The following is a 26,500-nucleotide window of genomic DNA, read 5'->3' on the forward strand; positions in this document are numbered from 1 at the left end:
ATTGCCCAGCCTTACTCTTGAGTTCAGTGCCATGTGGCTCAGCCAGTTAGTGCTGAGCCACATGCGGAGGAACCTAGTTTGAATCCAATTCCCGTCATGCCGGCTCTGGTGTTTTTTTTTTGGCCTTACTTTTCTCTGATCCTGGTTTCCTGTCACTCTCCTGTCTGTGTGCCCAGGTGCTATGGCAGACTCTCTACCAATCTTCCCCACAAGGCATTCGGGCAAACTACAGCAATCAAGCATGCAAAGCATGAGGACACATACACACACCACAAACTGACAGAAAGACAGACAGACGTGTAACGCCCGGGATTTAAACCTGTGTCTCCCGTGCAGGAAGGGACACTAAAGCCAAACATCTTAACCACCATCCTAAAGGGGAAATCCCCCTTATCCGGGGGAGATAATTTGAGTCACTCTGCCACCCATGCACTCATGCATGCCCACACAGACTACTACTAATGTTATGCGGACGTAACTTAAGGAGACGTGTTTATGTGCCTGAGTCTGTCTGTGTACTGTGTGTACTACAGACAGTCTGAGTCATTAGTAGCCTCTTAACCCATTACCTGAGGCGATTCTTAAAAAATGTCTAAATCTCAACAGTTTTTTGAAAAAAATCTGGACAAGATTTTTTCAAGATTTTTCAAAAATAGCAGATCTACAAGCTCGTAGCGCGGCACTCGGTGCCGCGCTACGAGCTTGTAGATCTGCTATTTTTGAATAGCCCAAAGAAATCTTAAAATGAGACGCAGATGCGTCCCCGGTCTTAATGGGTTAATTAAATTAACGCATTGAACTTGTGAGGTCAATGCTTTAAGATACAATAAACTGTCCCTACTGTGGTCCTGATTCAAGCCCTGTCCTTATTTCACTACTGCACAGTAAAATCCTAAGTGTTCTTTTTACTCAGAACAGTGTCCAAATGGAACCAATGCGCACGTACTGTACTGCATGTGTGTCTTAATGTGGCACAGCTATCTGTCTATGCTATAAAGCAAAATCCTCCTTTTATTGTCTCCGCCAGGTCGAATGTGTGGCCGACTCGCCGAGACTACGTTTTCGTGTGTGTCCGTCTGTGAGCAGCTAATCTCAGGCACCGTGGGACCGATGTGCACGCACACTCACATCATTTCACATCGGCCTGTTATAGCGCTACCAGGAGGCAGAATTTTGCAAAACAATTTTGTCCAAACATCACACCAATGGTGTGATCGTTTTTGACAAATCTAAAAAGAATAAAAACATACATGCATGCATGCATGCATGTATACAGTATAACCACCTGACATACCCACCTGCCTACCAGTACACATAGACCTATTTATCTACTGCTGGAGACCATAGGTGGTTATACTGTATACATGCATGCATGTATGTTTTTATTCTTTTTGGATTTGTAGAAGTGATTCTACAAATAGGGAAAGCTCTCTATAAGCTTATCTATTTTTAGTTCTCTATAAGCCTATCTATTATTAGTTCTCTATAAGCCTATCATTATTATTTGAGCCACATTAGTTCATTATAAAGATCCAGGCGTTATATAGGCTACTCCATTCTACATTGTATTATTACGTTGGGTGGCATATAGACCTACTTAATATTATCCTACAATTTAGCGAGACTAAAATTACTTCAGACTAATCTTGCATTCATTGGACAATCGTCCAGAAGAGAATGGGGGAAATAATTGTGAAAGGCAGCAGCAAACAGAAGGGTGTTTTAAAGACGATCTAAAAGAACTAAGAGCGGCAGCCGACCTGGCGTTTATGTAATATAGGCATTGTCGCAATATATAACTTATAGCCTATGTTCTCATGGCAAACCCAGAGGAGTGCCGTGGGGGCGTGTTTGGATGCATCTCTGTCACTCAAGACGGCCGTGCGGTGTGTTTGGGTTCAAGGGCCGCGGCGAGTGTGGTGTAATTTGGACACATGCGGCCCTGGCCCAGAGCTTGGGAATCACTGCTGTGTGGATGTAAGGTGATCCACAATGCTCAGCATATTTGAGAATTCACTCTTGTGAATTAACACACTTGTTCCTGAACAAGCTGTCAACTGAGTGGTCTGTGACTCTCTGTGGCTAATCGATGCCGCGAGGCCTTTTATCGATCTGTTGAGTCTGGGATCAAATTTCCAATTCCTCCCTCACGATTATCACAGTAACACAGCGAGAGACTGGGAGAATGTGCTGAGAATGTTGGCGGGGGTCAAATCAGAACATCTTGATGAAATCTGTCTGGTGCAATGGTTATTCAAAATAGAGTCAACTAAAATGAAATAACGAAAACAAAAATGTACAAAATATTTTAGTAAAACGCGTAAAAGGTTAAATGGAATTGTGTTTACAAAACCAACTACAGTAAAATCCTAGAGGAAATGTCCTTTTAGTCTTTGTCAATATTTCATACATAAGCCTAGTGTTTGGGTGGATATGAAATATTGCAATATTTTTCTTAAAAAACAGTGAAAATAGCAGATCTACAAGCTTACAACGCGTCGCTTCGCTATTTTCGCTATTTTCCAGACTTTTTTAATCTCACCCCCGACTACAGCATTATAACAATAAAAAACAAAAACTTATCAAAACTAAACTAAAACTAAGCCTTTCGAGAAAAACGAATCAAAACTACGTTAAACTGAAATTCAAAACAAAAGTTCAAAACGGAATAAAAACTAAAAAAAATTGCCTTGCTGAGAATGGCTGGTGCCAAATCAAACATCTTGATGAGACGGGTCTGGTCACAGGTGGCGGCAAAAACCCTTGTCACGCTGAGGTCGTAACCGAATCAGGCTGCAAACTTATCGCAACCAGTCAAAACCCACTTAAGCAAATCTGGCTTCAAGCTCTCATAATGAGCCAGATGGCATATCTGGCAGGTGGAAAAACAGAACAGATTTCATGAATTAAGGGGGAAAAAGTCTGTAAACCACAGTGGCGGCAATGGCTCAGGAGGTAGAACGGCCACCTTGAAACAAAAGGTTCCCGGGTTCGATCCCCGAATGCTCCTCCTGGCTTGCGTGTCGACGTGTCCTTGAGCAAGACGCTGCCATGAAATTTAAAAAAAAAAGGTATGGGAATCAATGTCCTACCCTGAACAGCAGCCGCGCGATGGCGCTCTGTGCCAGGCGGAGGGGCGGCCAGAGGTGGCGGTAGAGAGCGGTGTCCACCATGCCCGGGTCCACCGCACACGAGCTCACCGCTGATCCCTCGCCCTCCAGCCGCACCTGCAGGTGTGTGGAGGAGAGCAGCAGCGCCAGCTTACTCTGGCAGTATGCCGAGTGGGCTGAGTAGCACTGACTGAACACACACACACACACATGCACACACATGTGAGTGCGCACACACACACACACACACACACACGCACACACACACACACACGCACACGCGCACACACGCACACACGCACACACGCAGACACACAGGAGAGAGAGGGAATATTTTGTTTAACATTGAATGTTAACCCATTTAGACCATTGGTTCTCGTTTTCATGTCAAGGAACCCCAAATTGATGTGTACTGTATTTGGCCGCGGACCCCCCCAATCTAAAATTGTTTTGTGCCAGGGACCCCCAAAAGAGAAAATGATTCCTCCACGAACGTGTGAGTGATCCCACATGATCAGTCTGGCAATGCCATGAAGTACATTAACTTGAGCACTGTACTTAAGTAAATCTTCTGTACTTTTTTTTTTTAAGCTGATGACTTTCACCACTTTATTTCAAAGACAAATATTGCACTTTTGACTCCACCAGATTTCTAGGAAGGGACCCCCGGGACGCCATAGTTCCAAAAATACATGAAGAAGTAAACAACTAAGCCCTATTTAAAAAACAATTAGGGATGTACTGATCTGGAAATTCTGGGCTGATTTAAAATGACAATTTGTCTGATAGGTGATAGCCGATACAGATATTTCTTTATTTAGTTTTTGTTGTAATTAATTCCGTCTGTATCTTGGTCAGTCGCTACTACAGCATCAATCAAAAGAGAGGCCAGAATAGAAGGAGTACAGGTAGGGGTGCTGGGGGTGCTAGTCTGAAGAGGTGAGTCTTAGTGTTTTAGGGAAGGTTCAGACAGTCACTTCTAGTGTAAATACAGCATTAGAACTCATTCTTGGGGGGGGGGGGGGGGGGGGGTTTGCGCTGACCTACCCCATGAATTACGTTGTCCTAAACCAGGCCATAGTACCCGACACGCTTTTTTGGAAATACTGAACAGTTAATACGGAAGTTTGAGTTTTACATCCTGTCCTTGGAGACAAATCCAACTATGGACTGAATCAGGTGAACAGTTTTTTTTTCCATTATCTCATTACTAGAGTGCATATAAACACATCAACTGAACTATTACCACAACCTGATTGTTCCAAGTTATCGATCGCACTGCAGATCCATTAGCTCTGCTCTTCGGCAGGTGAGTCTTGTAATTTTTGAATTGATCGCAATTCTTGACGTCTGCCTTGTGTTTACAACATATCCTTGATTTGTGATGCTGTTAATTGTGTTATTACCCAACTTCTGATCAATAGTAACCGTTGTTTTTGTTATTTATTGCGTCGTACACAAAGTGTATAGTGTAATGATTTGTCTTTTAATATGACTTCCCTGCTCAATTAAAGTCATGAAGAAATTCATGAACCAAATTGCCTTCTGGCCAGTATACACAATAAATCAGCCAGGCAAATCTATAATGTTATGTATGCACCCACTTTGTCGTGCAGTAAGTGATACTCCAAGTAGTTTCATGTCTTGGTGGCACTACCGAGGCGAGGAAACATCATCGTTTGGTTGTGGTGTCAGTGGTTCTCAAACAAGGACCGACCCCCATCTGAAAAGATGCTGTGCCAGACTGCCAGGGACCCCAATACAAGATTTGTGTTGTTAAAATGTATCAAAGATATGCTATTTTCAAAAAGCCTATTTATATAGGACTAAAGTGGTCAAGCTGATTTTGATGCTATATGAACTAATTTCTGGGGACACCCGGACTCCACTTTGAGAACCACTGGTGTATATACAGTCATTTTAATTCAGGTGTGTGTGTGTGGGTATACCTGCTATTTAGGTCATCTAGCCTGACCTCCCCGGCACGGTGAGCAGAGGAGGAGACAGTGACGACGCGGGAACAGGAACCGCGTTTCCCACAATCCTTCAGCTTTCCCAAGAGCAGCCGGGTCAACAGGAAGTGACCTAGGTAGTTGACCCCCAGGTGCTGCTCAAACCCGTCCTCCGTACGACACTCGGGAACGAGCATGACAGCCGCTGGTAACACGCACGCACACGCAGACACACACACACACACACACACACACACACACACACACACACACACACACACACAGGTTCCATTTGGTTCAATTTGTACACTCTTAGGAGTTACATTAACACTGAGGATTTGACTGTGAAGATCATGAAATAATGACAGAGATTGCATCAGGGTTTGCATCAATCATTTCATGATTCACATCCAGAAAGAAATTAGTAATTGGATGTGATATGCGGGGATGAATCACAAACATTGTGACTAACACCTTTGGGAACAAATCCTTGCCAAATCCTTCTCAGGGCAGACGTGCTTGTTTTATTAAGCATGTTAAATACACACCTACAAACACTCACTCACCATTGTTGACCAGGATGTGCAGTGGCAGGTCCCGCCCCTTGAAACTCTGAACAAACTGGCGGACAGACAGCAACGAGGCTAGGTCCAGCCTCTGGTACTCCACTAGAATACACACACACGCACGCACGCACGCACGCACGCACGCACGCACGCACGCACGCACGCACGCACGCACGCACGCACGCACGCACGCACGCACGCACGCACGCACACACACACACACACACACACACACACACACACACACACACACACACACACACACACACACACACACACACACACACACACACACACACACACACAGGTTTGTATTACTATAGTGACAGGATTTTATGACAGTCGATTTACATTTTGTGCTTGCTGATGACATGACAATAGTGTTAATTTTGTTGACTAAGAAGACTAAAAATATTTTGATATTTAGTCGACTAAGACTTAAGAATTATGTGTTATTCAAAAGACTAGGACTAAATCAGAATTTTCTGTCAAAATGAACACTGCATGACATGACATGACATGGCATAACTCCAACCTTAACCCCAAACCTAACCACTTATCCTAACCTGAATCCTTTCATTCTATGAAAGGATTCAGGTTAGGATAAGTGGTTATCCTCATTCTACTGTATTTCTCTTGTGAGGGCCAGGAAAATGGTCCTCACAATGTCCATTTCTCACATTCTACCATACTTGTGGGGACATTTGGTCTTCACAAGTATAGTCATTCTAGTACACACACACGCACGCACACAAACACACCACTGCCATTGTAAAGGGATTATTTCAGCTAGCTGTTTTGGTGGTGAAACATCAAAGCGTGTATTAATCATCTTTTACTGTACACTGAGCTCCTCTTTTTCTACAATGAGTACTGGGGTGGCTCTGCTCTCTCGCTCACTTGCAAGCACGCACGCACGCATGCACGCACAAACGCACGCACAACGCACGCACAACGCACGCACAACGCACGCACGCGCACGCACACTATCAAACTTAATGCCTTCTCCTAAGCTGACAAAGCTTAATGCACCATTTTATCAGGGATAATTTGCTAGTTTGATAAGAGATAGAGAAGCAAGCATCTGCTGTCAGATGTGTGTGTGCGTGTGTGTGTGTGTGTGTATGTGTGCGTGTGTGTGTGCGTGTATGAGTGCGTGTGCGTGTGCGTGTGTGCGTGTGTGCGTGTGCGTGCGTGCTAGGGCATTAACAGAATAATCGAATATTCGAATATTCGACTATCAAACCGACTATTCGACTATCAAACCACTATTCGATTATTCGATTAAAAAAAAAAAATTTAAAAAAAGTTTTTTTTTTTTTTTTTTTTAGATTTTTTTTTTTTTTTTGGATTTTCTGCAGCAGACACGCAGCTGTGAGCTCTGGTGTGACGTCAACTCGCATTCCTTGAGTCCAGTCATCAATGTCATTGGAAAAAAAAAAAAAAAAAAAACTTTTTATTTTTTTTATTTTTTATTTTTTTTATTATTTTATTTTTTATAATCAAATCGATTAATCGAATATTCGAATACTTATAGGTCGAATAATTCGAATACTAAAAATCACTATTCGTGAATGCCCTAGTGCGTGCGTGCGTGCGCGTGTGTGTGTGTGTGTGTGTGTGTGTGCATGCGTGTGCGCGCGCATGCCTGCTGAAATCAACGTTGGAAATGAGAAACACACATGGACAGAGTATTAGCAGTTGTTCCAACACCTTGGATACAGACAGGCCCAGCTTAATGCTTAATGCACAGGCTTTAGGGGCTGCAGGCCAAAAAGAAAAAAAGAATACTGGATGTAAATAATGCAGCGAAATACTGTCCGGGGGGGCAGAAATAGTGCTAAATCGGTGCCGTAATGCGTCGGGAGCACTCCTCACATCGCGGATGAAGTGGACATTTTAAGCACACAAAGCGCTTGTAGATCGGCTATTTCTGAACAGTCGAAAATAATAAAATAGGATTTCATTGCATGTAAAATGTGTGGTTTGCAATGATAATCTACGGTGAATCTACAAAGTAAATCGTAACTAAATTGTAGTGTAGTGGAATACTTGCCTCTGAAATGTAGCGGAGTAGTACCGTATTATAGTATTATAGAATGGGAAAATGGAAATGGAAAGTGAAGTGAAAGTAAGTGGTGTAAAGTAACTAAGTACATTTACTTAAGTACTGTACTTAAGTACAATTTTGAGGTATTTGTACTTTACTTGATTATTTCCAATTTCCAATGCTTTGACTTTGACACCACTACATCTCGGATCCAAATATTGTACTTTTACTACATTTATTTGACAACTTTAGTTACTAATTACTTTGTACATTAAGATTTAAGATTAGCAAACGTACATTAGCCACTTCAGCCCTCTATATATTTCGGCCATTTGAAAAATGCAGATCTACAAGCTCACAATGCGTTGCGAATGCGATGCTACGCATTGTGAACTTGTAGATCGGCAATTTTCCAAAGATTTTTATACATTTGAAAACTTGTAAATGGGGCATTCTACATAATGAGTACTTTCTACTTTTGGTACTTTAAGTGCATTTTGAAACCAATACTTTTATACTTTCACTCAAGTACATTTTTAATTCCAGACTTTTACTTGTAACAGAGTATATCTACATTGCAGTATTGATACTTTTACTTAAGTAAAAAATGTGAGTGCTTTTTCCACCACTGAGAAAAACTGTACTGAAGCACTTGGTCACTTTACACCACTGCACTGCTACCATGTAGTGCACTTAGAGGAGTACAAGGCAGCGGTCGCAGTGACAATTCCCGGAGAGCGTGTGACAGTTAAATGTTAAGGGACTGTGTGTGTTACGGCATGCGTCCCTCTGCTCTGCAGGCTGACAGCATGACAAAGATATGATATGACATCACTCCACTGCTCCGAGCCGATGGGAGTCCGTATGATATCGAGTGTGTGTGCGTGTGTGCATGCGTCTGTGTGTGTGTGTGTGTGTGTGTGTGTGTGCGCGCGCGCGCGCGCTTGTAATACTATACTTGTGAGGGACACATGTCGCCACAAGTATAGTAGAACGTTTTTAGAGTTAGGAATAGATTCAGGTTGGGTTTAGGGTTAGGATTAGACATTTAGAGGTTAGACTAGGGGTGAGGTTTGGAGTTATTACCGATTTAAGCTTAATTGTGTGAACCGTGCACCGTAAATACAGTAGCTCATCTACAAACTCTGTGAGCTTGGAGGTATATTTTCGGCTTTAGGTTTAGGATTAAAAAAACAGCATTGAAAGAAACTCTATCCTAAAATGATGATGTCCTCACAAGTGTAGTAACACAAAAGTAAGTGTGTGTGTGTGTGTGTGTGTGTGTGTGTGTGTGTGTGTGTGTGTGTGTGTGTGTGTGTGTGTGTGTGTGTGTGTGTGTGTGTGTGTGTGTGTGTGTGTGTGTGTGTGTGTTCTTGAATGGCTGCATGCTTAAGTTTGCCCTATACACTTACGTAAAGCTACAGCTATCTATCTGTCTATGTAACACGATGAGTCCCGATACGACCGCAGCACTACACAGCAACATCATCGGTGATAGTTTAACTCTCATCGCATAGAGATATTGTTACTGTGTACAGCATCAGGTATTATTTTCACGTATTTATAACAGTATAACAGCTCATTGTTTGGGAAACACAAATATGTAGATAACTTGTTTTGTTTTTTTTGTTCTCTTGTTTGATCTCCCTTCCCACTTGACCCCCCTCCCCCTCTCTTCTTCCTCCCCCTCTTCTTTCTATGGAAATAACGTTACGATGGGAATGATGTATGAAAACGAATTTCACCCACTTGTTTTACTTTGTACTGTAGTGATGTGACAATAAACCTGATTCTGATTCTGAAACGCTGCATTAAATGAACACTGAGAATGAGACCGTGTTCTGTCCCGTACAACCTTGTGGTTGAGCTAAGACTCAGATTATTGTCCCAGTAAAGTAAGTGAACCTGAGGACACAAACATTACTCTTTCCCCTGCATTACTGTAGTGACCTTCCTATTCCGGCCGAGGCTGCAGAGTCACTCCTTATCGGTCAGAATAGAAATCCTAGAAACGCTGCCACCCTCCCCTCTCGCTTACGTCCGTCCTGTTCTTGCACCATTCCTGCTATCTGGCTCCTATTACTGTAACTGGCACATTTCTGTTTAGGTGATTATTCTATGAATTATTATTTTGATTGATCGAATAACTGAAATTTTAAATTGATTTTTTTTAACAATTGATTAAATCGATTAGTTTGATTAACTCTTTCTATTTCTGTTATATATATTTAATATATTCTGGGTATAGAAACATTTGTTGTATCTTATCTACTGTCCGGGCTTGTCGGCTTTGACCCGTAAACTCCTTGCTATTAGTTTCTTGTTGTGTTGGAGATTAATTAATTGAAGCTTATTATTATTATGCTCTTGTAAGCCTCCCTGGGTGAGCTGTGTGGCCACAAAGAATATTTTCTCATTAAAGGGGGTGAAAGTGATATGTTTTTGTTTACTAAAGAGCAAAAAAAGCAAAAACTATCACTTACACCCCTTTAAAAAATAACACACGCGATAATCAGATGACTGATGAGCTGACAGCCGTCTTGCCATCATCATTGGGTTCAGTTAAGTGTTGTCACCATCTCCTCCTCGTCTCACTGAGATGGGGATGCCAGGCTAGATGGCCTAAATAGCAGGTACCCACATACATCAGTATTAAAGTTAGAGCCAGACCGATGCCAGATTTTTAGGTCCGCTGCTGATCCCGATTTTTTGAGAGTCTCAAACCATCGATATTGTGACCGACATTTTGATTTGTTTTATGTGAAAATTATGAACAAATTTGTCCTTTGCATATCTCGAGAATGACTCTCGTACGACTGAGCGACTTCAAACTTGCTGTGTGACGTCCCAAGGGAGTGTGGTGCAGAGTGTGAAGTCGGTCAGTTAGCGCCGGCGGTTCTCCAAAAATCTTGCTATTAATTCACGAAACCTCTGTCTGACTCTCAAGGGCGTAACTCAGAAAGCGTCCGACAAAACACTCTAGAACCTGCCGTGTTTGTCTCTTATGATCCAGAGGTGTAACCCGCCAAATGACAGTTCGATCGGAGCAACGACCGGTGACCCACGAACATCTGTATCTGCCTGACTGTGGGTCTGAGGGGGGGCACCTCTACAGTGTAGAGGATGCACAGATTCTCTGTGTGTTCGGGGTATTGTTTTTGGCTTCCCTGATTGGCCGCAACCCAAACCGCCAGCTTCACGAATTGGCGGGGTGTCACGTTTGTGCTGCTTAGCCAGTATAAGTGTGTATGCAATATGCATGCAATGGAACTGAAAGTAGGCAAAAGCCGCTTGGCAGTAATGTTGGGATGGACGAGAAGGAAGGCATCTTTAATGAAGAGGTGGAATATGCTATTATGAACTGCAATAATCGCTACCAAAGGGAAAGCATGGTGGATGAGCTGAGGGCGGTGGGAGTTGAAGAGGTAACTTTTAAAGAAGATAATTAGTGCAGCAGAGATCAGATAACACAGGGAGAAGTAAAAAAGAAAACGTTTTTTAAAAGAAACTGGTTTGTGGGATATATTGTAAGTAGGGGCACTTGGATAAACAGAAGGGGGACGGTAATGCAACAAATAGGGATGCCAACCACCATAAAACCCTATAAAGAAGAAAAAGAAACAGTACAAGTGCAAGAGCTGTAGTCAAGGGTGAAGGAAGCAAAAGGAAGCAAAATGCCACGGGCGTGGAGCTGACAGAGGGTACAACGAGTACATCAGATAATAGGGTACACAATGGGTGGGGGGCATCTATTCCCGACATGCAACATTCCCGACATGCATGGCCCCGAGTATCTATAAATCTGTGTGCCTGCCCATATATGGAGATCCCTGATATCATCAATACGATTTCATATAGGGACTTCATAGATTTGCCACCAAGTACTACGATAATGGTCACTGCACTAAGTTCTCTGAGAATGGGCACCACAGGTATTGTTGGGAAAAGTACTCTTTTTTTTGAGTGGTGCCAACCACTCCTACATTTGACTTTGTCCGTGTGTCCGTATGTCCGTCCGTATGTCCGTCCGCTTCACGTGACAACATATTGTTGCTGATTGCAACACAAGGATGCAACCAGTTACACTTTCAAAGGCACCACTCTCTTCACACTGGGTGTGATTTTTTACTTAAGTAAAAGTATCAATACTGCAATGTAGAAATACTCTTGTTACAAGTAGAAGTCTGGGTACTAAAAATGTACTTGAGTAAAATTACAAAAGTATTGGTATCTAAATGTACTTAAAGTGCCAAAAGTAGAAAGAACTCATTATGCAGAATATCCCTTTTCAAGTTTTCAAAATGTATAAAAATCATTTGAAAATAGCAGATCTAAAAGCTCACAATGCGTCGCGATGCGACGCATTGTGAGCTTGTAGAACGGCTATTTTCAAATGGCCGAAATGTATATAGGGCTGAAGTGGTTAATGCATGTTTTGTAATATTAATCAAAATCCACAAAGTAACAAAGTAACTAAAGTTTTCAAATAATTGTAATTGAGTAAAAGTACAATATTTGCCTCTGAGATGTGGTCGAGTAGAAGTAAAAGTTCTGAAAACTGGAAATACTCCAGTAAAGTAAAAAAATACCTCAAAAGTGTACTTAAGTGCAGTACTTGAGTAAATGTACTCTAGTTACTTTACACCACTGCTGAACGGGCATGGCACTAGTAGTAGTGGACAAAGGCAGAAAGAGGACACGCGTGAGCTGGAGAAGAGAGGAGAGGAGATGGACAGAAAAGGTCCCAGAGTGACGGATGAGAGTACAGCTGTCCCAGATGAGCGATCTGATACCCAGCCTTATCGCTCAGCCATGCCACTCATGTCCCACTGTGTGTGGGGGCATGTGTGTGCTTGTGTGAGCATGTGTGAAAGACGCAGACAAAGACAGAAAGAGTGGGCCTAGGTGTGTGTGTGTGTGTGTGTGTGTGCGCGTGCGTGTGTTCCTGCGTGCCTGCCTGCCTCCTGTCAGGTCTGTCCTTTGAGTGTGCCCCCCAGGGTCCGGCCCCTCTCAGACAGGGCGGTCGGTCATATTTAGTATGCCCACTGGGAGTGAAGTGCCATCGACCTGGCGTAGGGGCAGACAGTGCCAAGACTGCGGCTGCCAGGCCCTCAATTAAGATGCCAGCGTCTTCTCTGCAATGTCAAGGGTCCTAAACTCAATAATTGCAGCTCCCGCTCTTCTGATGTTGACTGAGGCCTTGTCAGGGTGAGTGCGATACTTAGAAAGCTCAACAGAGAAATTGTGATTTCCACATAGCAAAATCCTGAGTGTTATAAATGAGGCCCCCAGTTTGAAGTGCGGCACTCTGCTGTGTTTTCCATGCAGGCATAGGGCTGGGCAATACTGATATTACGGTACATTGATATTGTGATATGAGACTGGATATCTTCTGGGATTTGGGAGAAGTGTTGTCTTTTCCAGGTTTTAATCACTTTAATCAGCCCTATTTTATACTTCTTTTTTTTCAAAGATAGCAGATCTACAAGCTCACAACAGGTAGCAATGTGACGTGTTGTGTTATTAAAAAACAAAAGTGATATTATCACCACAATATGATATACTATCATCGTCACAATGTTCATATTGAGGTATCTGGACAAACATATTGTGATTGATTTTGTCTACATTGCACAGCCCTACGCAGGTACAGATTCTCCCATCAGCGCTGTGATGTGTATTGTGAGCTTTTGCTGTGCTGTGCATGAGGCGTTCCTGGTGTGGGTTTGTCAGCGTTATTCCTCTAAAAACAATGTGCCACATTGTGCCAGTTTGACTAATGACAGCCATATCTAACGGTTATGACATTTTATGTCCCTCTTTCACTTTATTTGGAGAACCACGTACTGTAGACAGGATAATGCACAATACCGATTCTGCCGCTACGTTTCAAAGTTCCAAACCCATCAACTGCACTGCCAATGAACGTTAACTTTATTGCCTACAAACAAGAGGCCCCCAGAGTGCAATAAGCCGCCCTCAAGGGTCTATTTTTTATACAGAATTACATTCACAAACAGAATTGTGCTGTGTACTTTAGCTTGCTGGCTGCTGGATGCTCAACTTCCTGGTGTAGAGGAGATGGGAGTTGGCTGGAGGCAGGGGGGGTTTTCACATTTAAATACAGGCCTACGACAAAATATGTTTTTCTCCTTCATTCATACTTCACAGGTTATAGTCCTCATAACATCTTGACTTATTTGCTCTCTGTATCCAAGTGGGCACAAACATTAATCAACCACAACAAGCTATTTCACACAGCAGACAATGGCCATCACCAGCCTAGATTGTAATCGATTCAATACAAATGATTTATTTCCCCCCATTTGACAGCATCTTCCACTAAACCACCAGGTCACTAAAATGACGTGAATGATGTGAGGGAATAGGTGAATCAAATGAACTCACTCAACACGTGCAAGCTTCTGATTTCAGATGGGGGGAGAGAGAGAGAGAGAGAGAGAGCAATAGAGAGATCATATCCGATAAAGTTCAGAGATCGTATCTAATAAAGTTTGGGTGAACTTATCAATGTGACACCTATAGGCTATTTTCTCCTCTTTTCTGGTGGGCTTGTGATGTTGAACATGACACACCAAAAAAATAAAAACGCATGCTCGTCTACCGGAGGCAAATGCCTAAACTATTTTTAGCAGCTTTTCAAACATTAAAAAAGACCTGATGCTGCTTTTGGTGGGAAACAGGGTATCAATGTTGAATTTCAAAGGTATTAATGACAACAGATCTAAGGACTTATGGGAAATGGACTTGGGAGGTTGAACTCGATGCCGAGATGTGGTCAGATGCCTGAATCTGCTGAGGAAATGTTTACATGTAATAGACTCAGAGAGAGCCAGTACAGAATATTGAACTGACTACAGTGCACTCCTCACTTTAAAAAAAGAAGTTCCCAGATATAGCGATACTCTTTGCCATTTGAGTATGAATCCCCCACTACAATCAGATCCAAAGCTCCCCTTTTTCGTCCAGGGGAGTCCCCACATGATTTTGGTGGGGTCCCCAGATGACAGTAAAGTGACAATTTAATGACTTTTAAGTCCCGCCGGTCAGGTGAGTTTTCCTACAGTGGGAGCCAGAGTGAGGAGCCTAGAGTCCAGCACCTCAAACAGCCCCGTTTCTTAGGCCAACTAGTTGAGGGGCGGTGTGTGCCACTCTTCATCATCAATCAGTTGGAAGTGATGACACCTGCATGCTGGTCAATCAGAAGACAGCTAGGCTGAGTTTACTTAAGGTGCTCACTCACTGCTGACTCTCCCTGGGGGAAACACCGTCTGGCGGTAAGCGATACACTCACTCACATTTCTCACTGTTATAATGTGTGAGTTTACAAAGCTCATGTTGTCTCTTTTTATTCATAGGCAACGTACAAGTGTTGGGAAGGATTTAAGTTTGTTTTGCATGATATGCTGGCACCCACCCTGAACATTGTTGATTTTCCCTTAATAAATTGTGCTTTAAGTCTTGAACTGCCTCTGTCTTCTGTGCTGGGTTGGGGTCAGACTCCACACTACAAAATGACGTCAGGAAGCATGGATGGATTAATTTGGAGCATGTAGGCACCTCATGACCCCCAAGGTGGTGAAGCACAGTGGGCAAATGTCCATATCTTCATGGAATATTGATGTGTAGGTTGGGAATCGCGGGTCTACACATCAATATTCCATAGGGTCCCAAATAATTGGCAAAACACTACGATTTGAATAATAGAACATTAATATTTAAAACATTAATGTATGAAGAAATGTCATGGTATGTTTTATTCAGTCCCCCCTGAAGAAGGCAGCCTAGTCTGTCCGAAACGTTGGCATCGGCAGCTACGAGTGTGCGGCTACACTCCTTTATTCTTTAGTGTTTGAATGAATCCGTTGGCTGGCACCTCGCAAGGACCGGTGTGCTGTGCACCTTTAGTAACCATGTTGTATATTTGTTTTCATATAAATAGGACCTTAAAGTATACTATGTTCATCCAAGCCGGAACACAGTCGTTTGATTGGTCATTAAAATAAACATGCTCTGAAAATTGGCCCAGGGTTTAACATAACAGGTTTTATTCTGGTTGGGTGAATGTTTTCCGGTAGTGGATGGACCAACAGTCCAGCTGTAATTGGCTGTTTCATAAGACTATGAAGACCTACATATTGAAATATATATTTACAAAGACACAAAGCATTTTAGAGGTCAAAATGAAGCATGATCGTAATTGGTCAGTCGTTTGAATGGTAACAGGTTTAATACCGTAAGCACGGAGAGATTAGCCCAATACAATATATATATTTGCTCCAGGCATCTCCACTCGATAATAGAGCTGATACCAGATTCCTTTCCTCTCTCACGCTGGCAGTCAGGATGAGGTGTTAAAAATTAGGACAAATCGGCCGCATAATTGTTGATGCCAATGTTGTCAAAAAAGTCAGTATCTACTAGACCTACTTGATATGAATAGCTTCTTTTTTTTGCATTTAGATAGACATGTAGACACTTTCTAGAATCACTATGTAAAGTAGTAGCCATACTGTTGCATGAGCACAACATTCCAGAGCATTTCATTGCACCTGCAATAATAAGGCTTTTTTTTTTTTACTGTGCTCCACTACATTTTTTCCTTCTTATTGCTACATGACGCACCGTGGCCTGCCTGTTATAGCTGAGGCGCGGAGAGATAACCCTTTATGCACTTCATGAACGGTTCAGATAACAGAAAATAAAGAAATACCAACACGTTTGCCAGTTAAAAGTTTAAGCTGCTAAATATGTAATTAAATGCCAATACCAGAGCAGAAAAGTTCAGATAACAGATGTGACCCCGGAGGGGGGAGAAAAAAAAAGGCAAAACACAGTATGCTCAGATAACAGAAGTGAAGCAGGGGAAATGGAAAAGATCAAAACATTTGTCAGGGAATGCCAGCTTACATGTTTAAGCTACTAATCCGTCCTGCAAGCACAGTAAAAAATAAAAAAAATCTGTGGCAAATTGTGATGTAACACTTTTGCCTGTTCATAATACGGATGCATGCATAGTGCATGGTGCATGTAAGGAACGGATAACACACATTTCAGTCGGTGCGTTGTTCTGTAGGTGTACTGTAGGGAACAGATAAGTGACTCAACAACAGGGAGTCTGTCACCCAGTCACCCAGCCAGCCAGTCGGTCGGTCGGTCAGTAAGTAAAGGACATCGACTCGTATTGGCGTCAAGGAAAAAGTGTAAAAAAAAAGCAACGTAGACCCTTTTTTGGAAGAATAAAGCAACATTTCTACTTGTTCACCCACATTTCTCAGTAAAGCTTCCGCACACCTGACCTGGGTGTATGGCTGGTTGATAGGAAAAGACTGTGCCAACAACAAAGAACTACTGAAAACTGTCTTTATGTCTTTAACCAAAATGGGGAGCAGGAAGGTTACACATAGAGGGTGCTATGATACTGTACAGTGTATAATGCTACAGCTCTTGAAATTGTGTCCAGTTTTGTCATTGTTTGTTTGTTTAGAGTACATTTGTTTTATCTGCAATTGTGTGTGTTTTTTTTTTCAGGGCTTCAACTATCAAATATCTTTCTTAGCAATTATTCTAGTCGAGTAGCAGATCTATAATCTCACAACGCGTCACATCGCGATGTGTAGTTAGCTTATAGATCAGCTATTTCCACTAGTTATAAAAAATAACTTTACTGACTTTACTGCTGCACTCCATTCCATCAGCAAGCACGCCCTTATTGTTCCAATTACCTCAAAGCTACCACCAGAGATGTGTTATTGGCCAGCCGCAGGTGAAGCCCATAAAGGTGTCTGTTATAAGACCCACGGGAGAGGGTTATAAGTGGTTTTACTTTGGCCTGCCTGCTAATAAAGTGAAAACACCACATTGGCACACAAGAGCTTATCGTCACTGTCGGGTGGAAACCTTGTATGTCCAAAACTATCATGTTTTAAGGAATGGGGGGAAAAAAGCACCTGCGTTCCAGTGGATCCAATGTAGTTACCATTTTAGACACAAGCTCAACGCGACAACGTTGTGAGCTTGTAGGCCGGCTATTTTCGCTACTTTTGTGCGACACTCTTGTGCAACGAAGTAGGGCATTAATTTACGAAAAAAACTGAAAAAGTTCAAACAAATTATCGAGATACAAGGTTTCTGTCCGACGGCGACGATATGAGGTCTGGGCACAGTGCCAAGGAGGTATCCACCTGGCAGAGCTTTATTCAGCTCCACTATGTAGTAGAGGAGATTTGCTAGAGACCTGCCTGGCCTGACGTCTGTGGATCCAATTCACTTAATATAGTGAGGCTGTCTGCACCGTGCTGATACACTGCCCTGCCACTTTCTATCACACACACACTTAAGCATAGTATATGCACATGCATAAATGCATAAATGCACAAACGCGCGCGGTTGTCATTAGCAAACAAAGAAAAAACAAAGCAGACTCTAAAATATCTGGATAATTGGAGCTCTGGAAAAGAAAAAGAAAACTATTTGTCACAGCAGAGAAATGAATTGCTTAGAACTTGTTGAAATAGCCTTTGAGAATGTTTACACAGTATGTGTGTGAGTGGCTACATACTGTATTGATATATGGTCAACTATTCTCTCACCTTGTCCCTGCCGAAGTGACCTTTCTCTTCACTCAGGCCTCACTATTGACAATTTGAAATCTAATTCAAATGCCCACCTTTTTCTCTTGCTTTTAACACTAATGTTTCTTTAATTTTGTAACTCTTTTGGAATTTACGTACGGTATTCTATGCTCTATTCTTGCTTTTCTATGGACTGTAGTCTATGTTGCTGTTTTTGTCTATTGGAAAGGACTTTGGGTCAACTACTGTTGTTTTTAAATACGCTATATAAATGACTCTCTATATTCTACTGCAGCCTAAGAACTCAGATGGATGTCGGTTACTTGTTCACCGTATGTGCATTATTTAGATACCTGCAGAGGTATGCTTTATGCTTGTCCATAGATTGTACATATATTGAAAGTTTGAAACCGACATTTAGATCCAATAAGCCACTTTATCTAGCTAGAATAGTTGAGAAGCACACTTTTTTCTTTCATATCAACGAATCAACACTCTTCTTCTAATTCTAATAGATTTTTTTTATATAACTGACTTAATCGATTAGTCTGATTAACCACTTAATCCCTGTATTATACCTTGTTCTACAATGGTTCCATGCAGAAATTGCAAAAATAGCCGATCTACAAGCTCAGAACGTTACACATAACGTGTTGTGAGCTTGTAGATGATGAACAGCTATTTTCACAATTCTTTCTAATAATCGTTCATTAATCGTAATCGAGACAAAAGTTAGAAATAATGGTTGACATTGATTTTATATATTATATATATATTCATGTATTGCAATATCGGTATCGGTCGATTTGACCATGAAATTAGTCGGTAATCGGATATCGGACAAAATGTCAATATCGTGCATCCCTTAAACTTCGGAGACTTGAAGTTTTTTGTTAAATTAAGTTAGATTAGTTAAATTGAGTTAAATTAACAAAAAAGATTTTACTGTGTGGTGCTCATTGTCTATTGTTTCTATGTTGATTCACGTGTCTTTATCCCCAGTTACAGTCACATTAAAGGTTGCAAACTGTCCTTTGCCACTGACGCATACTCGCTTTCTCTCTCTCTCTGTTCTAGACAGCTTGCCTACTGCGAGCCGTGCCATAATAACACACATTGACCATCTGAACAGCTACAGTATATACTGTGTGCCAGGAGGGATTTCCAGGGCCTGTCTGGGATGGGGTTGTATTGGTGATCAGTTCGCCATAATTTGCCATAATAGTGTCAAACCCTTCCCCGATTGGCCAAACCAACCCATGCACTTCACGGGTTGGGCACGCTTTGTGGGGTGTTTGTGCCACTGTGCCAATATAAGTGGCATTGTGCATGATACTCCATTCCTGGATCTAGTTGGAGTGAAATTTGGTCAGGGCAACGTGTGTGAAATGTTGAGATGGACAGTGAATCTGCAAGGAGCACCAGAGGGACACATACCACATGCCAGTGTTGCCGTGGGGAACAATGTCTACACCTTTAGATGCTCCGACATGCAGCAGATGGAGGTGCACATATTCAACACAGTGTCTTTGAGATGGCTGAAGTTGCCCCCAGTGACAACTGGAACAGGACAATGTCCCGTTGAGGTTCCCTCCAGGTGGGCCTATCACACAGCTGTGCTGATAAAAGATATTGTCTACATCTGGGGGGGGTTTAAGTATAACCCAAACGAGTACTGCAACATACTTTATGCATTTGATGTTGACACCCACACATGGTTCAAGACCAATAAGGTTTCAGGGACTGTTCCAGAGGGGAGGTACATGCACTCAGCCTGCGTCTTGGGGAAGGTCATGTATATCTATGGGGGAATGAAAGGACCGACTTGCCTCAATGACCTCTACACGTTGGACACCACCACAATGGTCTGGGCTTTAATTAACACTGGAGGAATTCCAGCACCTGTTGTATCAGGTCACTCTGCCACCATCATCGGGACAAAGATGTTTGTATTTGGGGGCCAAATCTATGACTACAAAATCACTGTGTTTGACACAGAAACCAACAGCTGGCTGAGTTCAGCCAGCCTAGGGCGGCCGCGGAAGGCACAGCTTCTTGTAGAACGAATGCAATGTCATGCAGCCTTTACCTACAATGGAGAGCTGTACATATTTGGTGTTATCAGCTGTAGTTCAATGGTGTTCGATGGTCTGTGTAAATTCAATCCAAAGACCCTCTCCTGGACGATAGTTGAGCCCAAGGGGAAAAGCCCGTCTCAAACGTATTGGATGTCCTGTTGCATGGGGGAGGATTTCGTCATCGTCTTTGGAGGAAGGAAAGGGGCAACTCCTTCTGATGACCTGTACATGTTAGACTTTTGTCCTAATTTGAAGACGTTATGCAAGCTTGCGGTTATTCAGTATGGTCTGGAGCAGTCGGAACTCCCACACAACATCAGGTGGGAACTGGCAGCCATGACACCAACATGACCAAGGAGAGAGCCTGGTGACGCACCTATTCACTGTGTCACATCCTAGACGGCTTTCCTCCATGGTGGAAAATAATGCTTGGCGCTGGCAATGCCTGGGGGGAGACGATAATTTACGATTCTGTCCCTATCGTTACATAACTCAAACGCCGCTGAGTCGGTTCTGGCAGACTTCGCAACGTTCGGCACGGCAAATCGGCGGTGCCTCTTGTTGCTCAAGTCCGCCAGAAACGGCGCGCCTCCGACGTTGTAACCGTTTTTTTGGCCAACTACTTCCTAACTTAATATTAGGGGCTATAGTCTGTTTTCCGAGTGGTCCGCCTTGCTGGGGGCGACAAAAACTTTGCCTAGACCTTCAGCTCCGTTGCAGCAAGCCAGTCCGGGGCGGCAGTGGCTCAGGGGTAGAGTGGCCGGGTAGAGTGAACTGGAAAACCGCAAGGTTGCCAGTTCGATCCCGGGCTGGGGCGCTCCCCTAGAGTTAGTGTCGAAGTGTCCTTGAGCAAGACGCTGAACCCCTAATTGCTCCCGATGAGCAGGTTGGTGCCTTGCATGGTTTCCTCCGCCATCGGTGTATGAATGTGTGTGTGAATGGGTTAATGGCACAATCAATGTAAAGCGCTTTGGACAAAAGTGCTATATACATGCACCATTTACCATTTACCAGTCCAGTGTGTCATTGTCTAGATCAATTAAGCCACGATCATGGTGGCTTAATTTGGGGAAGTTGGTCATCAAGTGTTCCACAGTCTGTGATGAATCCCCACATTCGAAAGCTGCGACGTTGACAATGGTAGTGTCTTGCACTTTGGTTGTAATGCATTCTATCTCTGCACCCTCCGGAGATTGTCCGGTGGCTGACCGGGCCATATCTTTGCGGACATATGTGGCAATGCCATGATGTTTATTGGCAATGTGGCCGGCCAAGGTGTACCCAGGGACCCTAAGGATGTTCTTATTTTCTTGGTGGGTCTCCTGCGGGGTGATCACTGTTACATTGTTTTTGCTGGCTATTTGCTCAAGGATGTTGATCTTGGCAATGGTGAGACCTTCGACGTTGAGCTGGAGAAGCGCTAGCGCTGGGGCTGTGGTCGTTGTGAAGACATTTGTGTCGCTTAAGGGCATGCAACCTTGCAACTACTCTTGAGTCTTTAGCTACTTGCGGGGGAGGCCACGTGGAAAATGAGAAATATGGTGTGAAAGTGGATAACCACTTTCACACCCCCTTTATGAAGTGCTGGCAGGGACGAGGAGCACATTCAGCCACAGACTCATCGCCCCCCAGGCACACCACTAATCCACTGGGACAGTGCTTTGTACCAGTAGCCATCAGGCTCCACAACCAAGCTTGACCCGGTCCCCAATATGAGAAGAACTTCAGGCTTGCACCGTATATTCTGTTCTGTGGATTACATCTTTTATCCTGCTTTTATAATCTGGTACTCTCTGTTCTTTTGGTGTACTGACTTTTACTCTGGTGAAGTTGGCGAAGTTTGCACATCGACTACTAGGATGTACTACACTACAGAACCTTGAAAGATATCTTTTAAGGATAACTAATAAGACTGTACATAATAATCATTCTGTTGATAGTCTGTACATATACATTTAAATTACTTTCAATTAGACTTAAATTCATATCTTACAAATAGAAATGCACGACAAAAACAATACTAAATGTACAAAGTGATATATACATAAAAATGTCTAGTGCAAACATTGTTTTTTGTTTTGTTTTGTTTTTTCTTAATTTTTGTATCCCACGATTTTGTAACCCTTTTTTCGCCTGGTTCCGTGCGTGCGTGCGTGTGTGTATATTATGGGTGCACCAGGTAGACTCACACACACACTCCATTGCTTCACACCGTTCATCTAGGCTCATAATGTTTGAGGAAAAACATGTTACTTTCAAGTGCACCGGAACTAAACTCTGTGGACAGTCAATATTGCCTGTGGCATAAATATAGAACTACTCCATATCTGTGTGTGTGTGTGTGTGTGTGTGTGTGTGTGTGTGTGTGTGTGTGTGTGTGTGTGTGTGTGGCGAGGGTTTGTTTATGTTTATTTACAGAAAAGGCCTTAAGCCTCATTAACTAAGCCCACATGCCGTCTAAAATCGTTAGCATATTTCCACGGTTCCACCAATAGGATTGTTCTAAAGGTTGTTCCAAGGACACGCCCCACACCATGCCCTAAAGCAAAACACAAGATGCTGGCAAATTGAAGCACGCACAGGTACACAAACTCACTCACACCGGAAAGCAACACATATCGGCAATCAAACACAAATGCACATAACACACAAAAAAAATAAACTAAAAGAGTGTGCAAGCGCTGCTAGTGGTCCACTAACCTTCAGCAAAAAGGTTATCTCCCGTCTTCAACTGGTGCAAAATTCTGCTGCTAAGACTACTGACAAAGTCTAGGAGATATGATTACACCGATCCTAGCTGCCCTTCACTGGCTGCCGGTAAGTTTCAGAGTTGATTTTGAGATTTTACTGATGACTTTTAAAGCCCTGCAAGGCCTGGCCCCCAGCTATATCTCTGATATGCTATGTTATGTTATGTTTTATTTATTTGATATGGACATCACAATTACAGATGCATTGTTTACAGTGTATATAGCACGAGTGCTAATTTTCAACACCTGTCCACAGGAAGCTTTTCTAAAATACAGTAATACCAATCTAAAACCCAATCAGGTACAAAAAAATAATAATATATATATATATATATATATGCTGGAGCCGCACAAGCCGGTGCGCAGCCTTAGATCCTCAGGTAGGGCCCTCTTGGAAGTTCCCTGGACTAACCTTGTCACCGTGGGCGATCTGGCTTTTGCGGCCCGGGCTCCCAGGCTCTGGAATGCCCTGCCTGTGGATCTAAGGCTACCTATAAGTCAGTGTCATATTTTAAATCACTCCTAAAAACTCATTTGTATATAAGGCCTCTCCTTAGATTTTAGTACCATTGATTGATTGATTGATTGAATACTTACTTAGAAGTTTGAAAGCACATGAAAGTACAGTTCAAATGCAAGGTCAACTAAATGGGATTTTTAAAAAAACAAGAAAGCCTACGCGTCGCATCGCAACATGTTGTGATCTTGTACATCTGCTATTTTCACTAGTTTGGGTCCCGGGAAGACATCAAATTTCTCTTTTGGGTCACGACAAAAACATTGCCACTGCACCACTGCACTAGCGAACAGGTCATGTGGTCACCAACATCAAAACAATTCCTCCTCTGGAGAAGCAGGAATGCAAGTCCACAGATTTGAAAGTGAAATCAGCAATCTGCCCGACTAGATTATGAGAGAATCTTGTTGGGCAAAAGTTCAAAGATGTGGCCTATGGGTGGAGTTGGAGAAACGGTCACGGGGGTCACTGAAATGGGTGCATGAATGCAGTCAGCACGTTTTATAATCTGCCCAATAGATTCAATATTATGTGCAAGTGGAAATTTGGGCCTACGGGTGGTGCTAGAGTGGTTTCTCAAACCTTTTTTTTTTAAGGACCCCCATAATTGTCCCATTTGTAGACTCTCAAGAGTTACAGACCCGTAATGGTCCATTTGGCACCCCCTCAAGGAGCCCTGGACCCCACTTTGAGAACCATTATGCCTAAGGAAAGGCCATAGGTTTACTACAATCAGTACAGTTCATTCTCCAGGGAACATTAATGTGTTCAGCAAGTTGCATGGCAATTCACCCCTTCCATTTGTGCCAAGTGCACATTTTGGCCTAAGGGTGGCACAAGAGAAAAGGTTATAGGGTGAGTTCCACCAGGGAGCAGGGATGCGTTCAGCAAGTTTCATTGCAAATTTGCTCATTAGATTTGGAGATATGCTGAGTACAAATGAGATTGTTTTTGCCTAAGGGTGACACTAGACTGGAGGAAAGGCCATGTTGGTGTTGGTCACTAAAATCAGTTGAGTTCATCCTCCAGCAGGCATAATAAATGCACAGAGCAATATTCATGGCAATCCATTAGATTCAGGGCATTAGATTTGTAGATTTCTTTGAATGCAAGAGGACATTTTCTGCCTTATGTTGGGGCTCGAGCAAGGGATCTCAAAGTGGGACCGTCAGGGTTCCTCGAGGCGGTTCGAAATGGACCCTGGCAGGTCAGAGTGTACAAATCACATCCGGGTCCGGGGACCACCAGTGGTCCTTGAGGAGTCTACAGGTGGTCCCCAGCTAAATGATGGAGAGTTGGTAACCAAATGGACCCTTATATGTAGATCTTTAACTCTTGACAGCGTAAAATGAAACCAAATGACCCTTACGGGTCCATTTGGTTTCATTTTACGCTCTCAAGAGTTAAATTATTGTTAAACATCTGCATTATTTAATTTACAAGAAGTCTACACAATTAGAATGTAGAAGTCAAGTATTGTTATTTTGATCAACGTTGGCCTGTTATCTATCCTACGGTACCAAAATCAATACAGCATGGATGGAATTGTAGACAAAATCTTATCTAACAATAACAAAACATTCTAAGTCTTGGGTCTGAGAGTCTAAATCTCATCAAATGGTGGTTCCGTGGGCTCAAATGCAGAATAAATAATGGACCTTGTTATGAAAGGGGTTGAAAACCACTGGGTTAGAGGAAAGACCATGGGTTCGTCTGGTGGCAGAAGACAGCAGAAAGAACTTCCCAAGCATCCTCAAATCCATAGCTCTGCTCCATCTAATGAGTTCAGTATTTGTATGACTCTTGTTTCCCCGAACAACATGTGGTATTTATTTGGTAAAGTAATTTGCCACAGTTGTTTTGATAAGCGCTGTATAAACACAGTTAATCCCTGTTAGACGAGGCGCTGTGTGACATTTTATTCTTAGAAAAGCCCAATTTACAAACCATAGTCAATGTTTTTGTTGTGTTTGCAGTGACAAATAGTAAGGAAAAACAAGGTTAAAAACGCATTGCAAACGCTCATGCAAAGGGGAAACATTACAGTTTGGTGACATCATACACTTGCCCCATGTCTTAGGAGAAAGTGCCCTTTTCCATCCCTACGTAATTTCTCTCATTTATTTCTCTCTCGGCGAAGCAAACCACGGTTCCTCTCGGCCCTGCTACAAAGGTTAGGCTAGGTTGTTTTGTTGGCGGGGTCCAGACCTGGAATTTAATAATTTTAAGTGCAAGGCCACTTGGACTTTGGTGGTTGGTTGCCAATTATTTGAGGGCACAAAGGCCAAATGCCAGGGTAGCGAGGCCATCAAATACAACTATAATTTTAAGTCCACAGAAATAATGCATTTCACTAAAGGGTTAACGATGACAGGAAAGAGCCAGAGGAAAAAAAACTGTGAAATCAGCTGGGGCAGTGCGGGTGGGGTATCAAGGCCATGGCTGCAGGGCATTTCATATTTGAGGGGCATAAGGTGAAACTGAGGGAACACGACAGCCATGGCCATGGCTCTCCATGAAATTACTGCCGTGGCTGTGGCAGGGACCCATGTTTTCCTGTTTGCAGTTTTAGGACGTGCCTAGGTTTCACTTCTAGGCTTGTAAATGGGTTAAAATGCTTAGGACTTACTGTATCTACTAATAATTAACGTCTGCATTTGTAACAATAAAGTGTACACCTTTGCTTGACTGGGTCTACTCTAGATTGTTTAGCAATTCTAAATTTGCTACCAAATTCGGTTTTCATTCAGCTTGTGAGTGTTATCGTATGTTAACAGCGCATGTGTTACCAGTTTTGACTAATTGCATTGCCCTGCCATATGGGGTGTGAAAAACAGGATAATTTAGCTCGCAGCTGGCACAGCTCTGCCCACTACCATGGA

The 26,500-nt window shown here is 42.8% G+C and overlaps 1 protein-coding gene across 1 annotated transcript in view; it reads right to left on the reverse strand.

The window, feature by feature from the left end:
- LOC311064669 (polyprenol dehydrogenase) overlaps positions 1–26,500 on the reverse strand; it is a 56,249-nt gene that overhangs the window by 3,386 nt on the left and 26,363 nt on the right. The window contains exons 4-6 of the mRNA XM_084084581.1: positions 5,629–5,730; positions 5,060–5,267; positions 3,093–3,300 (exon numbers count right to left, since the gene is read on the reverse strand). Of these exons, the coding sequence (XP_083940707.1) occupies positions 3,093–3,300; positions 5,060–5,267; positions 5,629–5,730 (518 nt within the window). The remainder of the gene's footprint in view (positions 1–3,092; positions 3,301–5,059; positions 5,268–5,628; positions 5,731–26,500) is intronic.

The sequence above is a fragment of the Gymnoscopelus microlampas genome (genome assembly GCF_963454915.1).
Source record: "Gymnoscopelus microlampas genome assembly, chromosome: 17".
Lineage (NCBI taxonomy): Eukaryota > Metazoa > Chordata > Actinopteri > Myctophiformes > Myctophidae > Gymnoscopelus > Gymnoscopelus microlampas.